The sequence below is a fragment of the Temnothorax longispinosus genome, chromosome 11, assembly GCF_030848805.1.
Source record: "Temnothorax longispinosus isolate EJ_2023e chromosome 11, Tlon_JGU_v1, whole genome shotgun sequence".
Taxonomy (NCBI): Eukaryota; Metazoa; Arthropoda; class Insecta; order Hymenoptera; family Formicidae; genus Temnothorax; species Temnothorax longispinosus.
In genome coordinates this window covers 16,892,559-16,913,067 of record NC_092368.1, presented here as the reverse complement: position 1 = coordinate 16,913,067, position 20,509 = coordinate 16,892,559, and the positions used below count along the sequence as shown (strand labels likewise).

The 20,509-nt window shown below is 39.3% G+C and overlaps 3 protein-coding genes across 7 annotated transcripts in view; 1 reads left to right on the top strand and 2 right to left on the bottom strand.

Annotated features, from left to right (window-relative positions):
- Positions 1 to 440: 440 nt before the first annotated feature.
- On the bottom strand, positions 441 to 2,262 carry LOC139821678 (mitochondrial coenzyme A diphosphatase NUDT8). 3 transcript variants are annotated; one of them, XM_071792906.1, is made up of 3 exons: positions 2,077 to 2,262; positions 1,476 to 1,706; positions 441 to 1,357 (listed from the first exon to the last, which is right to left on the bottom strand). In XM_071792906.1, the coding sequence occupies exons 1-3, from the start codon at positions 2,119 to 2,121 to the stop codon at positions 869 to 871; spliced, it is 765 nt and encodes a 254-aa protein (XP_071649007.1). In that variant the 5' UTR covers positions 2,122 to 2,262; the 3' UTR covers positions 441 to 868. The 3 variants fall into 3 exon arrangements, with proteins under 3 accessions (XP_071649007.1, XP_071649009.1, XP_071649008.1); XM_071792908.1 differs by lacking the exon at positions 2,077 to 2,262 and adding an exon at positions 1,885 to 2,033; XM_071792907.1 differs by lacking the exon at positions 2,077 to 2,262 and adding an exon at positions 1,873 to 2,013.
- A 266-nt stretch (positions 2,263 to 2,528) lies between these two features.
- Kkv (hyaluronan synthase-like protein kkv) overlaps positions 2,529 to 20,509 on the bottom strand; it is a 25,403-nt gene continuing 7,422 nt past the window's right edge. Inside the window, exons 2-20 of the mRNA XM_071792911.1 lie at positions 16,157 to 16,264; positions 15,496 to 15,746; positions 14,951 to 15,244; positions 14,256 to 14,465; positions 13,615 to 13,959; positions 12,977 to 13,368; positions 12,526 to 12,793; positions 12,172 to 12,434; positions 11,827 to 12,037; positions 11,415 to 11,662; positions 11,046 to 11,238; positions 10,697 to 10,851; positions 10,111 to 10,416; positions 8,413 to 8,660; positions 7,804 to 8,113; positions 6,840 to 7,016; positions 4,524 to 4,685; positions 4,131 to 4,359; positions 2,529 to 3,972 (exon numbers count right to left, since the gene is read on the bottom strand). Coding sequence (XP_071649012.1) covers positions 3,626 to 3,972; positions 4,131 to 4,359; positions 4,524 to 4,685; positions 6,840 to 7,016; positions 7,804 to 8,113; positions 8,413 to 8,660; positions 10,111 to 10,416; positions 10,697 to 10,851; positions 11,046 to 11,238; positions 11,415 to 11,662; positions 11,827 to 12,037; positions 12,172 to 12,434; positions 12,526 to 12,793; positions 12,977 to 13,368; positions 13,615 to 13,959; positions 14,256 to 14,465; positions 14,951 to 15,244; positions 15,496 to 15,746; positions 16,157 to 16,263 — 4,716 coding nt within the window. The 5' untranslated portion in view covers position 16,264 and the 3' untranslated portion in view covers positions 2,529 to 3,625. The remainder of the gene's footprint in view (positions 3,973 to 4,130; positions 4,360 to 4,523; positions 4,686 to 6,839; positions 7,017 to 7,803; positions 8,114 to 8,412; positions 8,661 to 10,110; positions 10,417 to 10,696; positions 10,852 to 11,045; positions 11,239 to 11,414; positions 11,663 to 11,826; positions 12,038 to 12,171; positions 12,435 to 12,525; positions 12,794 to 12,976; positions 13,369 to 13,614; positions 13,960 to 14,255; positions 14,466 to 14,950; positions 15,245 to 15,495; positions 15,747 to 16,156; positions 16,265 to 20,509) is intronic.
- Positions 15,087 to 20,509, top strand: part of LOC139821674 (sterol O-acyltransferase 1) — a 20,572-nt gene continuing 15,149 nt past the window's right edge. For 2 of the 3 annotated variants that reach the window (XM_071792899.1, XM_071792897.1), the window contains exons 1-3: positions 15,597 to 15,737; positions 18,185 to 18,489; positions 18,657 to 19,010. The gene's annotated coding sequence lies outside the window, so the exon portion shown is untranslated. Of the gene's footprint in view, positions 15,228 to 15,512; positions 15,738 to 18,184; positions 18,490 to 18,656; positions 19,011 to 20,509 lie in introns of those variants that run through there. The other variant, XM_071792898.1, reaches the window with a different exon arrangement.

Genomic DNA, 20,509 nt, shown 5'->3' with positions numbered 1-20,509 from the left:
GATGATTTGTTGTTCCGAAAATATCCATTCAATCCATTGGGCTTATTATGACGAACATCATATCCGGTGCGCGCGAAATCCATATTTATATTTGTAGAAATTTGATGTTATAGATTTTTATTGCAATAGAGAGAGAAAAGTGCGTTTTCTAGAGACTGTAATTAGTGATATTTTTGTTTTAATAAACAAATCTCCTTTTATTGGATATCGCACATTAGATTTGGAATTTTGTATACGTCTTGAAGAATTGCTCAAGTTACTCCAATGGTTATTGATTGTTTCTTCTATATATGATGATATTAAATATTCATTAAAATAGAAGATAATTTTTTGTCAAAGAAAAAAAAAGACTAAAGATATAATTCCACGCAATCAGCTGACAATTCTTCTTTATGCACTCGAGCTATGAATATACTAAAATATAAAGTTTATAAAGTCAATTTGCATTCGACTAAGCATTTTTATTCAATTTAATTTTGTACAAAGTTATGAACACGATGTTATTTAAATATCATATATTAATATATATTACGCTAAATAACCATAACCGCTAAAATCACAGATCGAAATCTGTAACAAGTTTTGAGTATGTCATAGAAAATATCTAAATTCAATTCCATTCCAAAGTTATGGAATTAGAATTGAATGATCAATTTCAAACTAAATTTTGACATTCAAAAATTTATACACAAGATTTAAAATCGAGCGAAATTTTAATAAATTCAATTTTCAATATAATAAAAAAATATCTGATTTTCCGGTTACCGATAATTTAGACCATATTACGTATATGAACATGGAAACCTATCAGCATCGAAATTTGAATTCATTAAAATTCTGTTGCTCTCTTTTTACTCTAATCTATCCTTTATATCTTCGAATGCGTCGCGTTATAATCAAAGTAATTCGATTCCGTCTCGCTAGAATCATTCGTTATCGGTCGTACTGAAAAGAACTTGTATTTGTAGACCTGCGGCACCAAGCATTCGAGTGCCATGTGAGTGATAGCGCCGGTAAATCCCCAGACACGGTGCTTTCCACCCAGATAACACGGCAGGGTCATAACTGGATGGCGAAAACTCGTAAAATGAATTAGCTCAGGATCGCACAGTTTCTGCAAACTAACTACGAACGCTTCTTCCACCTCGTCATGATTGATCTCCAGCTTTTCCGGCACTACCTCGCCGATATAAGCTAGAACCGGCATTACGTTAACGTTGCCCTTGCCGATGAGATTTCCCGCGGTCCACACGTCGACCTTCTCCTTAGGGATCTTGAGCTCCTCCCAGGTTTCTCGCAACGCGGTTTCCCGTAGATCGACGTCAGTCTCGTCGCGCATGCCACCCGGGAAAGATACCTAGAACAGATATCCTTAAGAAGAGAGCACAAATTTATTAACTTAAAATATACATTTGTTCACATAACTTTTTTTAAGATATTTACAGATACTAATTGTAAGATAATAAATAACTGACTTGTCCTGGATTGGATGTGACCCTCATGGACCGCAGCATATATAAGAAACCGAGTTCTCCTTTATATAAACATAACGGGACCAAAACGGCTGCTTCTGCCACGTTGCTCGCCTTTGGCACCCGGATGGACTTGAATTTTTCGATGCAAGCCTTACGATTGCTCTCCGAAAGCACGACTTCGGGCTTCAGGGTGGAATCGATCATGTCAACACGATGTTCGGGCGCTATGGACTTGAAATAATTTAAACAAAAGTATTTTCAGTATATAATTTTCATATAGGATTAGTATATATTGATTAGTATATTTTATTGGGTTTAATCTTGTAAGTTAATAGATAAGATTGCAAATTAATATAAAATATATAAATTGTATGTACATAACACATAACATACATACGTTAATACATACAAGCGACCTTTCATTTCAAATTTCCCACCATTGGCACTCTGACCTATCCTACGAGCTTATTTTACGACAATTAAGGTTAGTAGCGCATATGGTGGCGGTCTGACGTAAACGCGATGCGATGCATAATGCATAAGCATAATGCATGATCCGAGGTTCCCTCGAAATGTTGACGACGGATCGTGAGACACTTACGAAGGCACGTAGAAAAGGGCGCATCGACGCCGCGGGTAACTTCATTAATCGGCAGATTGTCGTGACATAAATCAGTATAAAACGTAACCACGACGAGACCGCAGGCGCGCACTTCGACCGTTGACGGACCACTTTGCCAATTGCCAATTGCCACCACTTGCTCTTTACTTGCTTGTCGACTGAAGTTCCGAAAACGGTTTACAGATGTCACCCCTATAGTCTTTTTTTTATCTTGTGATGAATAAAAGAGAATCGACGAATTTACATTTTACATTTACTAGTGTTTACTGTTTACTACACACCAGACACCCTACACCCAAGAAGATCGTTGGCCGTACGAACGTCGCTCGTAGAGAATTGGGACCATTTATTTGCATTTATTTAACAGAAGAAGACGAATTTACATCATCCTGATTGCCGTGATAACATTAATCGTCATCAACATGGTAAGTCTTGTACACCTTGTATATATAAAATTATTGTAAATAAATGCGATATATGAATTTATAATAATATAATAAATATGAAGAATATAATTACAAAGGTAATATATACATATATACAATAAGATACAATATTTTGTTTGAATAAAGTTTATTCAAAATCTTTCGCAATTCTGGAGCATTATTGTTACTATTATTTTATTACTGTTTTTTTTACTATTATATACTCTTACATTATACTTATACAATTTTCATACAATCCTCAAATATGCACGTGCAATTTACATACATACATACGCATTTACGCATCCATACATGAGTTTCTACTTTAAATATCGGCCTTATCACATACGCAAAAAGAACGGAGCGAGTAAGCGTAATCATCGCGGTCACCGCCGATTTATCTAGCGCCAGCGGTGACAATACGAAAATTAGGTCCGTTTCTTTTAACTGCGTTACGTTATATTTTCTGCATTTGTATCTATATAATATAAAATATAAAAAAGAGATATATTTTAATCTGTATTTCCGAGATTTGGAAGAAGGAAGACAAAAATGCAGAAAAGTATGCAGAAAGCGCAGTTAAAATTGTTACGATATAAGATGTATTTTTTTTATGGATCTCGAGCAATCAAAAATGTGTGTGCGAATAATAATGATGAGCGGAAAGTTAAAATAAAAGTAGGAAAAAAGTGTGTGAAAAATGTGTGCAAGAAAACGTGGAAGAGAATGCGATCGTGCTTCGTTGGCTAAATTCGCGTGCGGCTCTTTCTCTTTTCTATTTATAGAAATTATTTCATGACAATTACAATTAACAGAGCGTCCTAGATATTAAAACATTGTAACGGTACTTGTATTAAAAACCGCACGGATTTTCTCGATCAGCTGTTGATTTGAAGAACTCGTTCCCGAATAGTTAGAACTTGACCACCTTGACTTGTGTTTTCAGCGCACTTACCAAGAAGTGGCAGTGATTCACGTAATCTCGACGAAACAACCCTCATCTGTTACAGAGATTCGATTCGAAAATGAGCTCTTCGATAAATAAATTCTTCATTAATCTAGCGCAAAGCGCAACAAAGAGTTGGGAGAAACGCACGTCACAGTCACACGTTGGAGTTTGCTTCTCGCCACGTGACCTGCGTGCCACCGAGATTCTGCAACCGCAGACTGTTTCCGGGGCTGTCGTCGCCCTCGTAGCCGGCGTTCACGTGCCCCGCTGCCGACAGTGCCGACGTTGCAGCCGGGTGTCCCTCGAACACGTCCTTGACAGATATCTGACTGCTGCGGGACGGCCGGCCCTGGATCCCAAGGGGGTTGCCCGCCACGCCGTAGATGTTGTTCGCGCCCAGGGTCTGCATCTGCGACTTCCGGCGCATCGCCATTATGCTGTTGCGCCTACCCTCGAACGCCTTAAACGCCTCGCGTCGCGTCGACATGTTCCTCGACAGGCCTGGGGATTTTTCGTTCGATATTACGAAAAGCGATCGCTTAGTAAACTTAGTTTTAAAGATATATCGAATATTATACGTTCGGAATTCCTTTCTGCCCTATTTTTTTTATCTTTGTTTTGCAGACCTTACGTGGCTACACTTTGTGTCTCTCCCTTACCTGCGCCCTCGTTCATGCTGAAGAAACGTTGCCTGAAGGCGACGTCGAGCGTGTTGATCGCCTGCGTCTTCCTGCGACTCTTTTCCAGATTTCTGATCGTTTTTCGTCTACCGGGCCCGCTACCGCTGCCCTCCTCGTAGTCACCTTCTATCCCGTCTAGTCTCTGAAGATCTCTCACTATGTCGACCGCGTGTTTCGACAGCAGGGCTTCCTCGGAGAGATCCTTCGTCTGCGAAGATCATTGAGCGTTGACGTGAAACAGCTCAGACGGATCAAGTTGTTGTAGCAAAAAGTCCGTCGTGTATTTGTCCAAGTGATTAAAACGACCAACATTTTGCACAACAATTCGACAAGATAGGTATAATTGTATAAGAGAGAGACGTATGCGCGCACCTTCTTGCAACAGTCTAAACTGGTGCTGGCCAGAATGTGGGCCAGGGTGCCGAATCGGTGGAACAGCATCGCGGTGAATTGTATGACCAATATCAGCGCGAAGAAGAAGACGAACACAAGACCGATCGGCTCGAGTTGCAAGTACTCCTTCGTGATGTGCACCTGCAAAATCGCGGCGTGTGTAGAATGCGTTACGATACGCGACATAATGTTATTTTAGGAAGCAACGCTCGCGATAGCGACCGAAATCTAAACAGAGTGGACCTCTGTCTACTTAATTTAATTTAAAAAATGATAGAAATGATCAAAATCAGTTAATGTAAATTGTTATTGAATCATTGAATCGTTAAAGTATATAATAAGTTAAATTTAAGTTATTCTTAGATTTGATATTTCGAATTATTTTCTCGCGTTCATAGAAATTTCATTTCAAGTTACATTCAATAAAGAATTATAATTCGATCGATCGCCATCGATAATAATCATTCCTTCGTAAGTATGTGCATTAATTAAAAACAATTGAGTATAAAAGGATAGGTCATTAGATGTTAAGATTCGGTGACTTTCGTGCGTGTTAAGATTAACACACTTATGACAAACATACATAAGATATTTACACACGCTTATGAGATAACGAGTTCGATACGAGTTCGGTTGAACTCCCGATGAGAAGACACTGAAAGCAATTATCGCGTTATGTACGTTAGTGGTGCTCGTCCGTTGCCACAGCTGGCAATAATGGTGCATGGTCAAAGTTAGACACAACAAAAGAGAGAAGAGACGCAGATCTCTCTCTCTCCGAGGATCCACAGATCTCCAGGAATCTATACAGCCTCAGATCTGAGAGTTCGCGATCCCAAGATTCTCATGTCGAGAGACAGATATATTCTCTTCAGTATTATTCAGTTAATTTTTTAATAGCAATTTTAATTATAGAATAATATTAGTTTTAATAATTAAAAATTTTTAATTTTGATTAGAAAAATACTAATTTTAATAATAGTAACAATTTTCACGTGATAATAGTTTTTATAATAACACTAATAATTTTTAGGTATCACGTAGAATGAGAAAATTAAAATTAAAAAATTGTTTTTGTTGCCCAAAAATTATTAGCTTCAAGTCTTTCGAGAAACAGGTCTCTCGACATTCGTCTCTACTTTTACATCGATTATGTAATCAAATTAATAAGGCTTAATTTCATGTCATAAATCGATCTTGTCTAATTTTGGTAAAAAGGAGCAAATGGGAGAATGTTATTGTGACATTAATCTCTGGTTATTCCTATATATAGTCAGGGTCACTAAAAATCCTCTCCCACGCCATTTTATTCCATTCCATTCGACCCAGGGTGAGGGTGAGGTACCTGTGCGTGAGAATATTAATCAGAGACCATCCACGTGCTGTCGAACGAACCAGTTGGGTTAATGACATAAAAACATATGTACATATTGAATCAGTTGCAATGTCATCACCGAAGTGCTGCTCGCCCCCGACGCATTCGGGTGCTCGGATAATTTGATAAACTGGTTTCGAAATTTTGTGGAATATTAAAAGTCTGAGAACTCAAATTTCTAAAAGTTAAAAATTCAAAGTAAAGAATCGTTAAAGATTCGAGGAAACTTTAGCGTCGTAATTTTTAACAAACTCTGATTATCATTATTCCCATTTTTATTAATTTTTGTTAATTCCCTTATCAAGTATTTGATAATTTTGCCAAGTCTTATTTGAAAGATTTATAATAATAATAATAAATGGAAACTTCTAGAGATGAGCATCCAGACGCATCGAGAGCGATTTTAACGAGACACCGTGTGTAGGACACCACCATGGCACCGATTTAATCCTTTCCCCCTGATGTTTGATCATCGGATACCTCCGAGGTCTCCTCGACGTAGGTGATGTTGGTCTTGACACCGAGCGGCCAGACAACGTGCAGCTGATCCTTGTTCAGCTGTAGCAAGAATACGATCAGAACGAACAACGCATTGAACATTAGAAACGCGAACACGCTCTTGTTGCGTAGCTCGATAAGATCGGCGGCGATGCGGGCCTGTTGCGTGCGCGTGGTAAATGCGAGAGAAACAGAAAAAAAGAGACGACACAAGATTAGAATAGTAAGTATAAGAAAGCTCCGTCGATCGGTCCATCGATCCGTCGATCTTTCGTTATCTCGGTTAACGATCCGTCAATTTTATTGCGCGTTTATTCTCGTAAATTTAACGCGCACAAATTGGAGTACAAGTTTATCGTTAACGTTTTGCTCGAGATAAATCCATGATCGAGGATGCGAGGCGCCGACGGAGCTAGTTTTACCTCCATGGTAGTATGGTCATACGTGACGTTCGTCTTGATGCCGAATGGCCACTTGATGTGCAACAAGTCTTTGTTCAATTGCAGCAGAAAGACGATCAGGACGAAGAGGGCATTCATCATAAAAAACGCAAAGACGCTCTGGTCGCGTAGGTCCTTTAAATCTTTGGCGACTCGTGCCTGATTGGGGCAGCATGGGGTATATTAATTGGAATATATGAAAAATGCGCGTAAGTAATATATACTTTCTGCAAAACATAAAAATTACTTTGCTTCGAGGAACAAGCCTTCAATCTTTGATCCAATTTTATTTAAATTTTAGTCATCGGTAATTCTTCCCAATTTTTATTTGTATAAAATTATTTTTTATTGCATCAAGAATTCTCTCTTTTTTAATTTAATCATTCTTAGTCAAAGGACGATTTTCTTCAATTTTCAATTTAATTGTTTATTATTTAGCTGCGAGATCAAAAGCGGAGGATAGATTTTTTCAGATTTTGATTTCTCAACAATAATGATCATTTCTTAATGATCATTTCTTTCATCTAACAGGAAGTAATGTTGAAACAAGTTGATTAAAGTACAAATATAAATACTTGACAAAAGTAATTTTTGTTTCTTCATCCTTGATCGACACTTGCAGCGACAAAGACGTATTGTGCGGATTGTATCGTGCAAAATGTTCTGATTCCGACATTTTATTCCATTGTATCAAATTAATTTACATTAATTATGTTAATAATTAGTTAATATTTCTCTGTAAAAAATTTTCTGTATAGAATTTTAAGTTGAAGTACAAAGTAAAACATTTTGTGACGCTTAACGATGTAAAAAAAACGTGACTGGTAAAAATTGAATGAGAATCCCCGAAATAAAGAAAAAAACCGAATCTTATAAAATAAACTGTAATAAATTTTTCTTTTTTCCAGAGAGAATTGAATAAAGTTCCAACGTTTCGACATGTTACCTTCTCCGCTTTGTCCTCGTCGATCGGGTAGAGATACTTCTCCAGCAGGTCCTTCCAGAAATGCTCTTCCTGCATCGATAACACGTCCACCTCTCCCTTCTTCAGACCGTCATCGTTCAACCAGTACGGTCGCGTGAGGAAGTTACTGCCGTCGCGATGACCTTCGGTATTCTGACTGGTCACCGTCTCCGTCTCGCTGCCTTCGTCGTCCTCGGGATCCTCGCCGATGGCACCCAGGTGATCGGCGGTGCGCGAACCCACGGAAGAGGCTCTTCTTCGTCCGGAAGCGTGACTGTGAGGATCCACCGCTCTGTAAGTAAGAGAAATTAATCTTTTTTTTTTTTTAATTGATCTGATTGACTGCGCTTCTTTTATATAAATAACAGAAGAAAATATCTGTCATCTACTTTTCACAGAAAACTGACGTTTTTAGCGATCTACTTTTCCATAACGTTACTCGCATAATTCAGAAACTTTTTCGCTTCGTAAATCGGAGTGTCTCACATTTTTGTGAGATCTCTTTAATTGTAAGGAATTCTTACTCTTGATCTATAACAGTTCGCAATAATCTTTCGTCACCCCGGATATTATTACACGTTGCTTTCCTACCTTTCGATGGTCTCAAGCCTTTTACCGAGCTGCTCGAGCGACTCGGCGATCGCCACGAGCTGTTGCTTCTCGGAAGACGGCTTGCCATGGGTGCACAGCAAGCATTTGAACAAACCGGCCAGCGATATCTCGATAGATCCCTGATCATCGTCATTGGTGCCGGCACCGTTTTGCAGAAAGCCCAGCAGGGATTTCTGTTTGGCCTTGCGCTTTGCCTCCTCCGCCTCCCTCTTCTCTTGCTCGAGTTCCTGAATCGTATCAACGATTGTGATGAACGCGCAAAAACACGATCCTCATTTGCCATGTGTTCCTCATTAAATAATGTGAGTTTAAGTTAATTAAATAAGTCATATAATACAGACAGAATATTAATAGACCAAAGCGACGACCTTCTAACAGCTTTTATGAAAAAACTTTTATTATGAACGGAATGATTTTAGTAATAAATAATCTTTTTTAGAACTTATAAATATACAATATTATACATTTAACGTTACATTTAATCTATATATAATCTTTTAATTTAATCTATATAACATATAGATTATCTGATATTTTTATAATTTACTATTATTAATTCTAATTGAAATAAAACCAACTACACAAATTATTAAAATTAATTTTTTCACATTAACAAAATTCTAAAAGCTTTTGATTTCTTTTATTTCTTAATTCTCTTTGGAGACCGATTAAATAAATTTCTAAAGAATCTTAATTCTCGACGTGTTCATCGACGGGTTAATTGAAAAGTATAAAATATTTTTGTATATGTTAACAAAGCTGCAAAAGCCGAGCATTTGCCGGAGTATCTCGACTAGATTTTAGTTGGAGTTAGTAAAGTAAGTGAGATTAATTACCGCGCAGCTCTTCTTCATCTTAATTTCCCGCGTGCCCCATGAGATGTTATTGAGATTGCAGAGTGAGTATATGATTAGTAGCACATACATCGAGGGCACCGCTAGATAATAGATCAGACCGTGCAGTAGGCAATTGATCTCGTAGGGATGCAGGAGACCCGCTATCACGAACTCGCCCACCACGAGGAACATGAACCACGCGCTCGGCGACATTACGGTATCTTTCACGATGTTTATCGCGACCGCGACGATCACCGCGGTCATCATGATCGCGTACATGGTACTGATCACGGCAGCTACTATCACCTGTCATCAAGAACCGCCAACTTTCATGTATACGTTAAGTCGCCTTCTGTTCTGAGTTAAACAAAGCTGAAGCTGAAGTGCGATGGACTCTTACGACGAAGCGAATGATTGTGAGATCGTTTGATCGAAGGAATTTCGACAGGATTATTCCCCCTATCTCCGAAGCGCAGCCTTATCCGGTTCGTACACTGGAGAACGTTCAAGTTGTTTCAATACACGCGATTAAATACACGAGATAATACGTTCAATTTATTTGGCAAACAAATAAAAATGTTATTTTTATTTACAAAAAAGTTACTTTGCACAGTAAATTATGATTTTAGCAAAAAAGAATTTGAGATATGAGACATTAAATATCTTTTGTAACGGCGCCGTTGTTACATCTCAGGAAAAAATATCGAAATGATAAAGCGGGATCCAACAGCCTAAACCTTCACCTTTTCAAAGCCCTGTTTACCTGAGATACACTTGCATTTAATTACACCAGTGCTAAAAATGAAAAATAAATTTAAAAAAATGATCGACCCTGACGAACCTTCTTAGTTTTTTTCGTTTGGACCTCCCTGGTGCCCCAGGACACAACATTAAGATTGATGATGGAGTACAATATGAGGAGCAAGTACATGGACGGAATGGACAACAAGTATATGATGCCAGGCACGATACACCAGAATTCTTGAGGATGTAGACAGGCTGCTATGAAGAATGAACTCGACAATGATATTAGGAAGATCGCCGAGGGCGAGCCTATGCCGTCCTCGCCGAGCTGTAGGGCAGTACCTACGATCACCGCCATCATGATCATCGCATACGCCGTCGACAGGATCTGAGCGCATAAAAGCTGAAAACCATCCACTCTTAATTTCTTCCTGGCCCACGTTTCAAGAGATCTTCAGGACGGATTCTAGTACTACATCGGAAGTCGCGAACATTGTGCGAAAAATGAATCGACGTCGCGTGACGATACATATTATTGCGATATTATCACACAATATTATAATTAAGAATTCTGGTTCTGATGAAAGTGAATTCCGCGAGCGAAAGACGATCACAATGCGCGAAAAAAAGCGGATACGCACGAATCAAACACAGACGCGACGAATCAACAGAGAGATACTTACCTGTATGTTCGATTTGCACGTGAAACAGACGATCATGAAGAGCAAAATGGGAATGATGTTGTAGTAGAAGCTAGTCCAGTTGTCAATTTTGAAAGCCGCCACAAAGGCACCCACCAACATGAGAAAGATCGTGCCGGGTCCCAGAATCGTACCACCTGTTTTAATCAAAGTAAAAAGATATATAAAAATTGAAATATTCCAATAATTTGATACGTTAAATTATTATATATATATATAATTTTATTTTATGCTAATTTAATTATAATCTAATCTTGTTTTTAATCATGAAATCAAATCTAAGATGCTATAATTCAATCAATTTTCTGAGTGGATTGAGAGAAGCACTTGCCCATCAGTAGGATTTGATACGAGATGTAAGGCAGCGAGATATTGTCGTTGATTTTAATCGTGCGTTTCGCGTCCATTAGCAGATCCATAATATTGGCAATGGTGGAGGGTACCCAACGGCGCCGTTGGTTATAGAACTCGTTAAATCCTTCCGGTGCGTGGGTATAAGCGTCGCTCGCTGCGGAATATTCTACCTACAGTGCAACGTAAAAAATTAAAAATAATTTTAAATAAAACAATTACATTAATATAATAAAAATTTTCGTAAAAACAAAGTATTAATAATAAATCAATTATAATGCAATGAATCAAATGTAATAATGTCAGCTAGAATAAAACGGTCATTAGTGATAGCGAAATCGGTGCGTACCCTGTATCCTCGTTGCAATAGCAACGTGCACAGCCAACGGTCCTCTCCCTGATCGTACTGCACGTAGTGCCTTGCCTCGTCGGACTTGGTCGTGTACTTCTTCATCACGTTGTCATCCATCAGTGCTTTGCCGCGAAACAGCGAGAAACATCCGGGACTGCAGAGTACGCAGCCGATCATGTGCTCGGTGGCCTTCTGCAGCCAGTGACCGATCGCGTATTCGAACATCTGATACCACACCATGGGTCCTGGAACATTTGCGAAACGTTTGTAATCGATGCGATATTTAGATAAATACATGCAATACAATCTTTTTTTTACTTATTAAAAAGTATGTAATCGCATCTATCGTTATTTGGTACGATTTGATTACGATCGCGACCAGCAACGTTAAATCGCTGGCACGACTTACCAGAACCAACTGGATGAATACGACCGCAGGCGGCGCCTAGGTTCTTATTCTTCTTCATCAGATCCACGAGAAGCTTCACTGCCGCTGGTTGAAAGTCAATATCGCCGTCGAGCGTTAACAAAAACGTATTCTCGGCGATGACCTCCTTGCGATCGACGCTGATCGGTAATTCCATTAGCCGATGTCCCAGCAGATAATACATGTACATTACCTAGTTGAGAATTGAATATCCGTTTACGAAACAATCTCTAACACTTTTAATAAAACGACTTACGTGTAATTGATTTCGTTAAAAGATTAGATTCCTTCTTCTGAAGTTAAATTTTTATTCTGAACGGATGATACCTGACTCCATCGCTTCCTGTGTCGGATCTTGCTCTTGTCTTTTAGATGGGCGATCATCTTCGTCTTTCCGGGAAGAGTCCAAACCAATCGTCCACCATACGGAGTCGGATACTTTTTAGGCGCTCTTACGTGCATCCTCGTTTTGTGCACATCCGATGCGGCCTCGTCCAGCGTGCCGACCAGCAATTTCACGAATCTGTTCACCTGCGACTCGTTTTCGTCGTGATCGGCCAATTCAAACGCGTCGTCGAAGAATATGTGAGCTGGAGGAATACATTCTCGTGTTATACAAAGCAACGAACAATATATGTATATATATATATTTACTAGGCTGCTAATTCCAACGTTACTCACTTTCGAATTCGTAATAGTCGGGATCGACGACCTTGAGATATTTCTGAGCGACACGCCGCGCGCTCTGGTCCTCGTCCAGGCGCAGAATACTCTTCAGGAATTCCATCATTTCTTCCTTGTTCTCATGCCACATGGTAGCGCAAGCGTAAATCCTGGTTACATGATCGCTGCTCTTCACCGCGGACGGAGGTGTGGTCGATCCGTCCGTCTGTTCGTAGATTGTCTCATAGTCGCCATCACCCTTCTCCTTTTCTATTTCCGCCAGATCCTATCGATCGATCCGATGTCGATTAATTTAAGAACCAATATATTCTCTCAGAGTAATAATGTTTTCATATTTTTATTTAGGGTAATCAATTATTTTAGGATTTGAGAAGTTAACAAGTTAATATTAACATTATTTTATTTTGCATTATTATATTGAAAGCCGTCTGACTCTGAAGATACTTACTTCGACTTTGACTTCCGGCTGATCGTCCCTTCTCCGGTTAAGGCCCATCGACTGGTCGATCAGCAGAGAGTTGTACATTGGCACGACGAAGAGCTTCTCCGTGGCCGCAAGACGCTCGCATTTCGGCGTCCAAATGTGTAGGGTGATCCAGGTCTGCGACAACAGCCACAGCAACCATACCCAGGCATACTGCTTCGACACGAATTCGTTGAGGAAATTAGGCAGCGGCGACTCGTAAAACAAGTAATCCGGTATGGTACCGTGAAAGAAGCATGGATCACTGTTGCGGAGACCGCACGCGGCGATCAGCAACGAGATCGACACCGGTATCGTGAGATTCACCGGGAACGCGTAGCTAAAGCCTTGAATCAGGATCTTGCATGCGAATTTGCCTACGAATGACAAAATAATATTAAAAATTAACTAATTAGAAGGTATCTTAAATTGAGAATTCAACTGAGAATCTCTTAGTTAATTAAAAATACCCCTCTCCAGGATAGTCAACATATGTATACCTATATCTTATTTTACAAGAGCTATGATTAATAATATACCGCAAGTTTGATTGTTATTTATTTTCATGAGTATTATTCTTAAATCATTCTCCAAGTTAGTTTCAATACGCGCTATTCGCTTACCAAACACGTAGGCGAAGTAAGCGCCGGCGATCTGCAGCAGGAGAACGTAGATGGGCGTGTTGAAGTCGGCGTTGACGACCTCGGTGATGTCGCCCGTCAGAATCTCCGAGAGATCGGGCAAACTCCCGCTAGTTATCGACTTGATAGACGTGACTGTAATTTTGTGGTCACCGAAGGCGCTGCTAAACATGGTAAAGAGATGCCCGACATTTTCCCCTTTGATATATAGTATCAATATCGAGCTGATGAAGAACGCTACAATCTTCCAGACAGACACCAGCATATAGGTGAAATAACGCGTCAGTCGCATCTCCTTTTTTACTCTGCCGAGAGATCTGATTAAACCTGAGGGAAGAAAATGGAAAAAATAAAATAAAAAGGAAGATATGTAAAATCGTTTTGAGTCAACCACGATAACGTGAGTTTAATGAATTAATTAATTAATTCAAAATTGTAATTAATTCAAACATGAATAAAATTACCATCGAAACACATAGGAAAATATGTAATTAATTATTTAATCCATTAAACAAGCTAAGTATTCTGAAAAAAAAGATGAAGAAGCTTGTTTTATTTCTTCTACTATTCAATTTTAATTTGAAATAAAAAGATTTTGGGTCCTGAAAGGAGCAGAAACTCACTAATCCGGCTCTGCGTGGAGACGTAATTTTCCCACCAGCCGCAGGAGACGAGAAGTAGTGCAACAGGAATCAGCCATAAGGATCGTCTCGAGCTGTCTAAGAAGGGCCAAAGGACGAAGCTAGTCGCCTGGGCGGCTAGGGCGGCGATGTCGACGAGAACGAGGACGTATCGTTTGGACTCGCCTTTACTCTTGTTGCGGGAAAGTAGGCCTGCGAATGTGCGCAGCGTATGTCTTACTTTGCCTATTCTCGCGCGATCACTACTTTCATGATTATTCGCTCGGCAATACGGAACCATGGAAAAATCGAACGCGAAAGTCGGGCAATCGCGGTTGAAAGCAAGCAAATCCGTTTGCATTTCTTTCACTTAATGTAAAATATTGATCCTAGATCATATATTGCACCGTTTGGCAAATGCGATTATATTAACGCACTATATATAATTAATATTGCAAATAATAAATTAGATTTATTAACATGGGTAATTACGTCATTTAATTATTTATTTTTATTGTATTTGATAAGTATTTTAACTATCTTTGTTTTCTTGGATAAATCTTTTTATGATTTTTTTTCAAATATATGTATTTTTCACGTTTCTCATTTTATTCTATATTATAATTCTTTACATATTCGAAGTTCAAATAAGATAAAATTAAATTAAACCTAATTAAATTGAATTAGAATCAAATTACCCAGCAATCCAGGAACGAAACACACGCAGTTAGTCAACATTGCCCCCTTGACGACGTCCAGTTCCGGAAGCACCGCCAGGAACATCAAGGCCAAGCCCACCACGTGAAACGTCTCCATGATGGAAACTACGAGAAAGTGCGCCAACTGCGGCTTCTTCCATGACTTGAAGATGCACATGCGAATGCTACGCACCAGGGTGCCGAACTCCGGCACCGCAAACGCGATTATTATGCACCATATCCACGCGATTCTTTCCTCCTCGGGCAACGTCACCAGGTATTGGTTCTCTCGATCTATAAGAGGACGCGTGATAATAATTATCGAGGACTGAAACTTGGAAATAATCGTCGGATATTTATATGAATGTATATTTATTATTTTTTACTCTTTCCTTCTATTTCTTTGTAACCGTTCATTTGAAAATAAAATTATTTCATTTATAATACACAATCTTTGCTGTTCGAATTAATCGGAATTGAATTTATTTGATTGGATTGGGTCAAGTAAACTTTTCACCAGGGTAAAATTTATATTTAAGTCTTACCCAATTGTCTGTTGCAGTAGAGTATTTTTCTGTCCTGTCGGAGCTGCGACGTCATGAAGAGAATCGTGCCCTTGGCGACCACGCCGCTTCCCAACACTATGACGAAAACAAGCAGGTAAACGAAGACCTTGATCACCTGCACCATCCTCTCCAGGCATTTCTGGTTTGCCATGGAACCCGAGTTCGAGTCGGACTTCATTGGCGGGTTCCGGAACACGTCCCATCCTTTTGTCTCAACGATCGTACGTTGACTACGTTACAATAATTAATCGCTTATTAATCAAAACATCATTGATTAGCAAATAAAAATTTAGTTGGCATAGGCAGCAATTTTTTTTAAATTAAATCTCGAGAGAAAGAGAGAAAGAGATTTCAATCTTTTTATTTTAAATAATCGATAGTAATCTAAACTAAATTATCTCACCTCAGCTTTAATTGTAATAATATATCTTCATCTAATTAATTTTAATAACTTTCGCCTTTAATTGGAATTTAATCTAACTTCCAATAATCCAATGTATATTATTTATTCTCTTTAGTTTTCAATTTTTCTCAACTCTAATTCCTTTGTTTTAATTTTTAATTTTATTTAATTTTTTTTGTCCTTGAAATCTTGGTTCTTAGAGAGAAGAAATTATTAATAATGATGAAATAGTCATACCTGCCGGCATAGTCCTGAGTCAGAGGAGTGCTTTCACCATCTGAAAAATCATCCGGGCCGGTAATACCTCCCGGTATTACGCCATTCTGATGTTGGTTCTTCGCCATTCTGCAAATTGATAATTTATCTCAATTATATTTCCAATTCTTTTATTTTTAAACAACTAATGCAATTTTTATAATTGAGACTGTTAGGAATAATGAAAAATATTTTTTATGTTGCGAGCCTTCAGGGAGTGTAAGAATTGAAAATCGGAGGAACCAAATCGTCAACATCTAGATCTCGAGTGTATTAAAATATATATCGAGATTTAATATGTAAAGACGATATATTTTTTCCTCTTTTGGAAAAAAATTACTAATGTATTAATCAAGATTTCATTACATTCCGTCTAGAAATGGTATTATAAATTATACAATCTTTTATCCAAACTATATGACCAAAAAATTCGATAAATAATGATCTACAGGGGTGCAAAAACAAATTAACAATAAAGAGCAAACCGATAATAAAATTCAATTGAAAATATTTCTTTTCACGTTGACAAAATTTTTTATTTTTATCGCGGCTCCTCCATTTGTTTTGTACGGCCTTCAACTTCTTTCATCCTTGAGTTTACGATCAGCGAGATTATTTATTGCTTTATTGCTTAACGACAAGTTTATTATTTCACTTTAACAATCAACAGTATTTTTCTTTCCCTCGTTTACGCGTTATTAGCCGTGACCGTAATCCAGCGAACGCTAATTAATGGCTAATCTATCATTAATCAATCCAAGTCGCTGCGGTCCGCGGACCCGACCTCGTAATTTTCAACGTACGGTGACCTAACGAACTTGGCGTTTATCACGGCGTAATCGCGCGTTCGCGCAATTATCTCTCCTCAGCATCTGGCACACGTCCCCCCGCACAGGGTCCCGGGTACGGCGCGCGTATCTTTGTTCGGTGCGGGCCCGCGAGCCGCGGGTCGCGGGCCGCGGGAGAGAGATCCGGGGTTTCTGGTTCCTGGACTACGGTTGAAAGTGAAAGGGAAACGAAACGAACGACGTGGCAGATAACGTAGCAAGGACGTCCACTGTAACTCGACGGCTCCGCCGCCGCGCCGTTCCGCGGCCGTTGCCGCCCTCGAGGCCGTGCCACGGTCCACGGGTCCACGGTATCCCTCGGACACTCCTCCGCGCATCCCCCGGACCCGGACCCGCCCGTCGGCGTCGTTCCTAAAAATCCGTCGGCGCCGCTTATGTTAGCTAGTTCCTACGTGCGCATCCCTCTTGGCCTTTTCTTTTTCGCGCTCTTTCATCTCCTCTCTCCTTTTCCTCTTCGTCCTCGCGTTTTTTCGTCTACGTCTCTCGATAAGGAGACGACGCGTCTCGTCGCCGCGATGTAACCGCGGAATGCGTTTTCGTGAGGCAGGAGAGAAGAGATCCATGAAGCGAGAGATGCTTGTTTCAATTCGCGGCTATTATATATTGACCGATAATTAATTAAATTGATTATACATTAATTACATATAATAATTATTGTACTATTTATCGATGAAATCTTTTATATTAATCAATTGACATGAATTTTAATTGCTAATTAATTATTGATTAATTTAATAAATATCGTTTAAATGTGAATTTTTTGTAGAAAATTTTTCTTTTATGCTTTTTCTTAAATCGTGAGAGAAGCGTATCTGAAAGTTTACTACAAGATTATTTCAAATTTGTATTTTATGAATTATATTTTATATATATCTATATATATAATGAATATTGTACACGCATTACAAAATTATGGAAAGTAGTTTATAAATAATAGCATAAATAGACAATATCCAATTTTTTAAAATTGTATTCACAGAATGACGAAGAAACATTTACTTGGTACAATTATTCATTTAATTTATACAATGATATCAGAGGTCAAGACAATTCTTCGCGTATATTAGATTTTTTTCTCAATGAATAAAAAGTATCAAGGAAAGACACTTTTCTAATTTTGAAAGCTTCAATTTCTGACCGATTTTTTAAATTTTTCTTTTAGAATTCTTTCAGAGTCACGTCGAAACTGAGGAAGTCGCGTACCGTTAGCTACCAATTCGGAATAATAAGTTTCTGGGACGATGCACGCGATCGGGTGCGACGAACTGTTATTGCTTGCGAAAGGGAATGCGGTTGATCGGAGACAGCCGGCAGTGGAGAGCTAAATTTCTAATAATCAGTTAGATTATACTGATTATTGCACCCTGCATGAATTACGACACAAGCGCCGTCATCTTGCGTCTTATTCGTCGAGAGATGTAGCAAAAGATTCATCCGATAAAAGACGGATGACTGGTCAAGAATGACGTAAGCATTCCTTTGTTAAAACTAATGAAACGTTTGTTTAATAAAAGATCCATTTATCAAAGACAGCAAAAGACTTAAATCAAAGTTCAATTTGTTGAGGACAATAGAGGATCTAACAACTTTGTAAAGAGAACGAAGATTATCTAATAAAAATCTATTTATTGCAGGGTGAGAATAGAGATGAGATTAGAAAAGGATAAGTGGAAAAGTCCGTTCGTCGATACCAAAAGGATTAACCCAACGGGTTAAAAGGCTTATTTATCTCTCGTCGATCTTTCATCAAACTTTCGACGAGACAGGATATGCAGCGGACTCCGGGACGAGGATCGCCAAAGAATTTCGCTCCGCGAGTGTGAGTGTGAGTCACATGTGCAGAAAAGAGCCAGAGTTCTCGGAGGAACGCGAGGTCACGAGGAAAGGAACGACCTTGCCACGGAGAATATATTTCGAGAATGGATTTTAACGCTACGACGATCGGCAGCCGGATCCAGTTCATCGTCCCCGATCGCTCGATCGTGTGGGTATGTAGTATGTATGTGAACCAATGTTTTTTCCGATCATTCCTAACCGTCTGCCTCATCGCACATTGTACATCGCTTGCTTCTTCACCGAGGAAGCAGGATCCTAGCGAGTACTTACCCACGATTTCTCGCCGATTACGTGTATACACAGGATGCACCATAAAGCGTAGATCGGTATCGGTATCGAACGTCGATCGCTCGAGTGATTTGTACTTATATCTCTCGTGGCTAAAATTCTCTAATGGTGCAATCGCACTTCTTCGTTTGTCCTGTTGTACTTTACTTAGGTTGTCTGCAGTTTTGGATTAGATTACATTTAAAATCCAAATTTGATATAATTATATTATACTATATTAATTTTAAATAATAGCCATTATACTTTTCTGTCGGCGGAAAGATTTTTGCGTAAATGTATGTTTCATTAAATTGTTCGTAGATATTACCATATTTAATAATTTAACGATGCAGATTAGTATAATCGTATTGATTTATTTATTCAAGTTTTAATTTCATATATGATACGTTTCAATAATTAGCATTATTGAATTTGGTTCGAGCGGTGGGGGTGGCTTACCTCGCAATCTTTCGAAAGATTCGCGATCGAACTCTCGAATGAATTTTCCGCCAAAACGTAGCTCCGTTGCGCTATTTTCTAAATTCCCCTCACTATCGCAATCGCAGCTCATTCGCAACTCCGTGTACACTGCGTGCAAGTCGCGCGAAACTCTCGACGGTGGTGGCGTGTATCCCGCCTCATAACGCGTTTACTTTCTCTTCTTCCCTGCGTGTCACGCCGCCCGCGGTAACGGTAACGAAATCTATTTCTGCGAGACCGGAGACAGCTCCTGCGATCCATCCGTTGGCCCGCAATGCGATCGTCTCGGATTCGCGAGGACGCAGAAAGTGAAAACGCAGGAAAGATTTTCCCGCGACGCTCTCCTCGCGCACGCGAGAATCCCGCTCCGATTTTATCTATTATCCACTATTTTATCTATGTCACACCTTTGGATTTGCAACGCATGCTGCATTTCCGTACAGTGAATCGGCCGCGCGATTCCGGTAACTGATATCGGCGATATTGACAATGAGGAACCCCTATCGTTGCGCGCGCGATTAATTGCCTAATGCCTTGAAATCGCGATAATATATCTTTCGATATTCTACACGGTGGGAAAAACCGGAAGAAAGACTTATCGCTAGGGATTCACCACACGTTAATATCGATAATCTCTTTCGCCAATTTCCTCTTATAATCAATTTTTAGACAATTAAAATGACAATAAAACGGCGGATTGTTGACAATGACTCACGAGATGACCGAACTCGGCCATCCGATAAAGAGCTTGCGCGCTTGATGACATATCGCGGACAAGTCGAAAAATTTTGCAAGACGGTTGAAGACGCACTTCCTGGTTACGCTATCGCGCGTCTTTGTCGCCGATACACGGCTGTTGACCGCGAGATCGGATCGGCGACGATCGGCCACGACCCAAGGATCT

What these genes read in the sequence shown, in the direction of transcription:
- LOC139821678 (XM_071792906.1), bottom strand. Translation starts at nt 2,121, where the DNA reads ATGAAGTTACCCGCGGCGTCGATGCGCCCTTTTCTACGTGCCTTC. An exon ending in GCCCTTTTCTACGTGCCTTC is followed by an intron (nt 1,707 to 2,076) that starts GTAAGTGTCTCA and finishes AATTATTTCAAG; the next exon opens with TCCATAGCGCCCGAACATCG. An exon ending in TCACATCCAATCCAGGACAA is followed by an intron (nt 1,358 to 1,475) that starts GTCAGTTATTTA and finishes TATCTGTTCTAG; the next exon opens with GTATCTTTCCCGGGTGGCAT.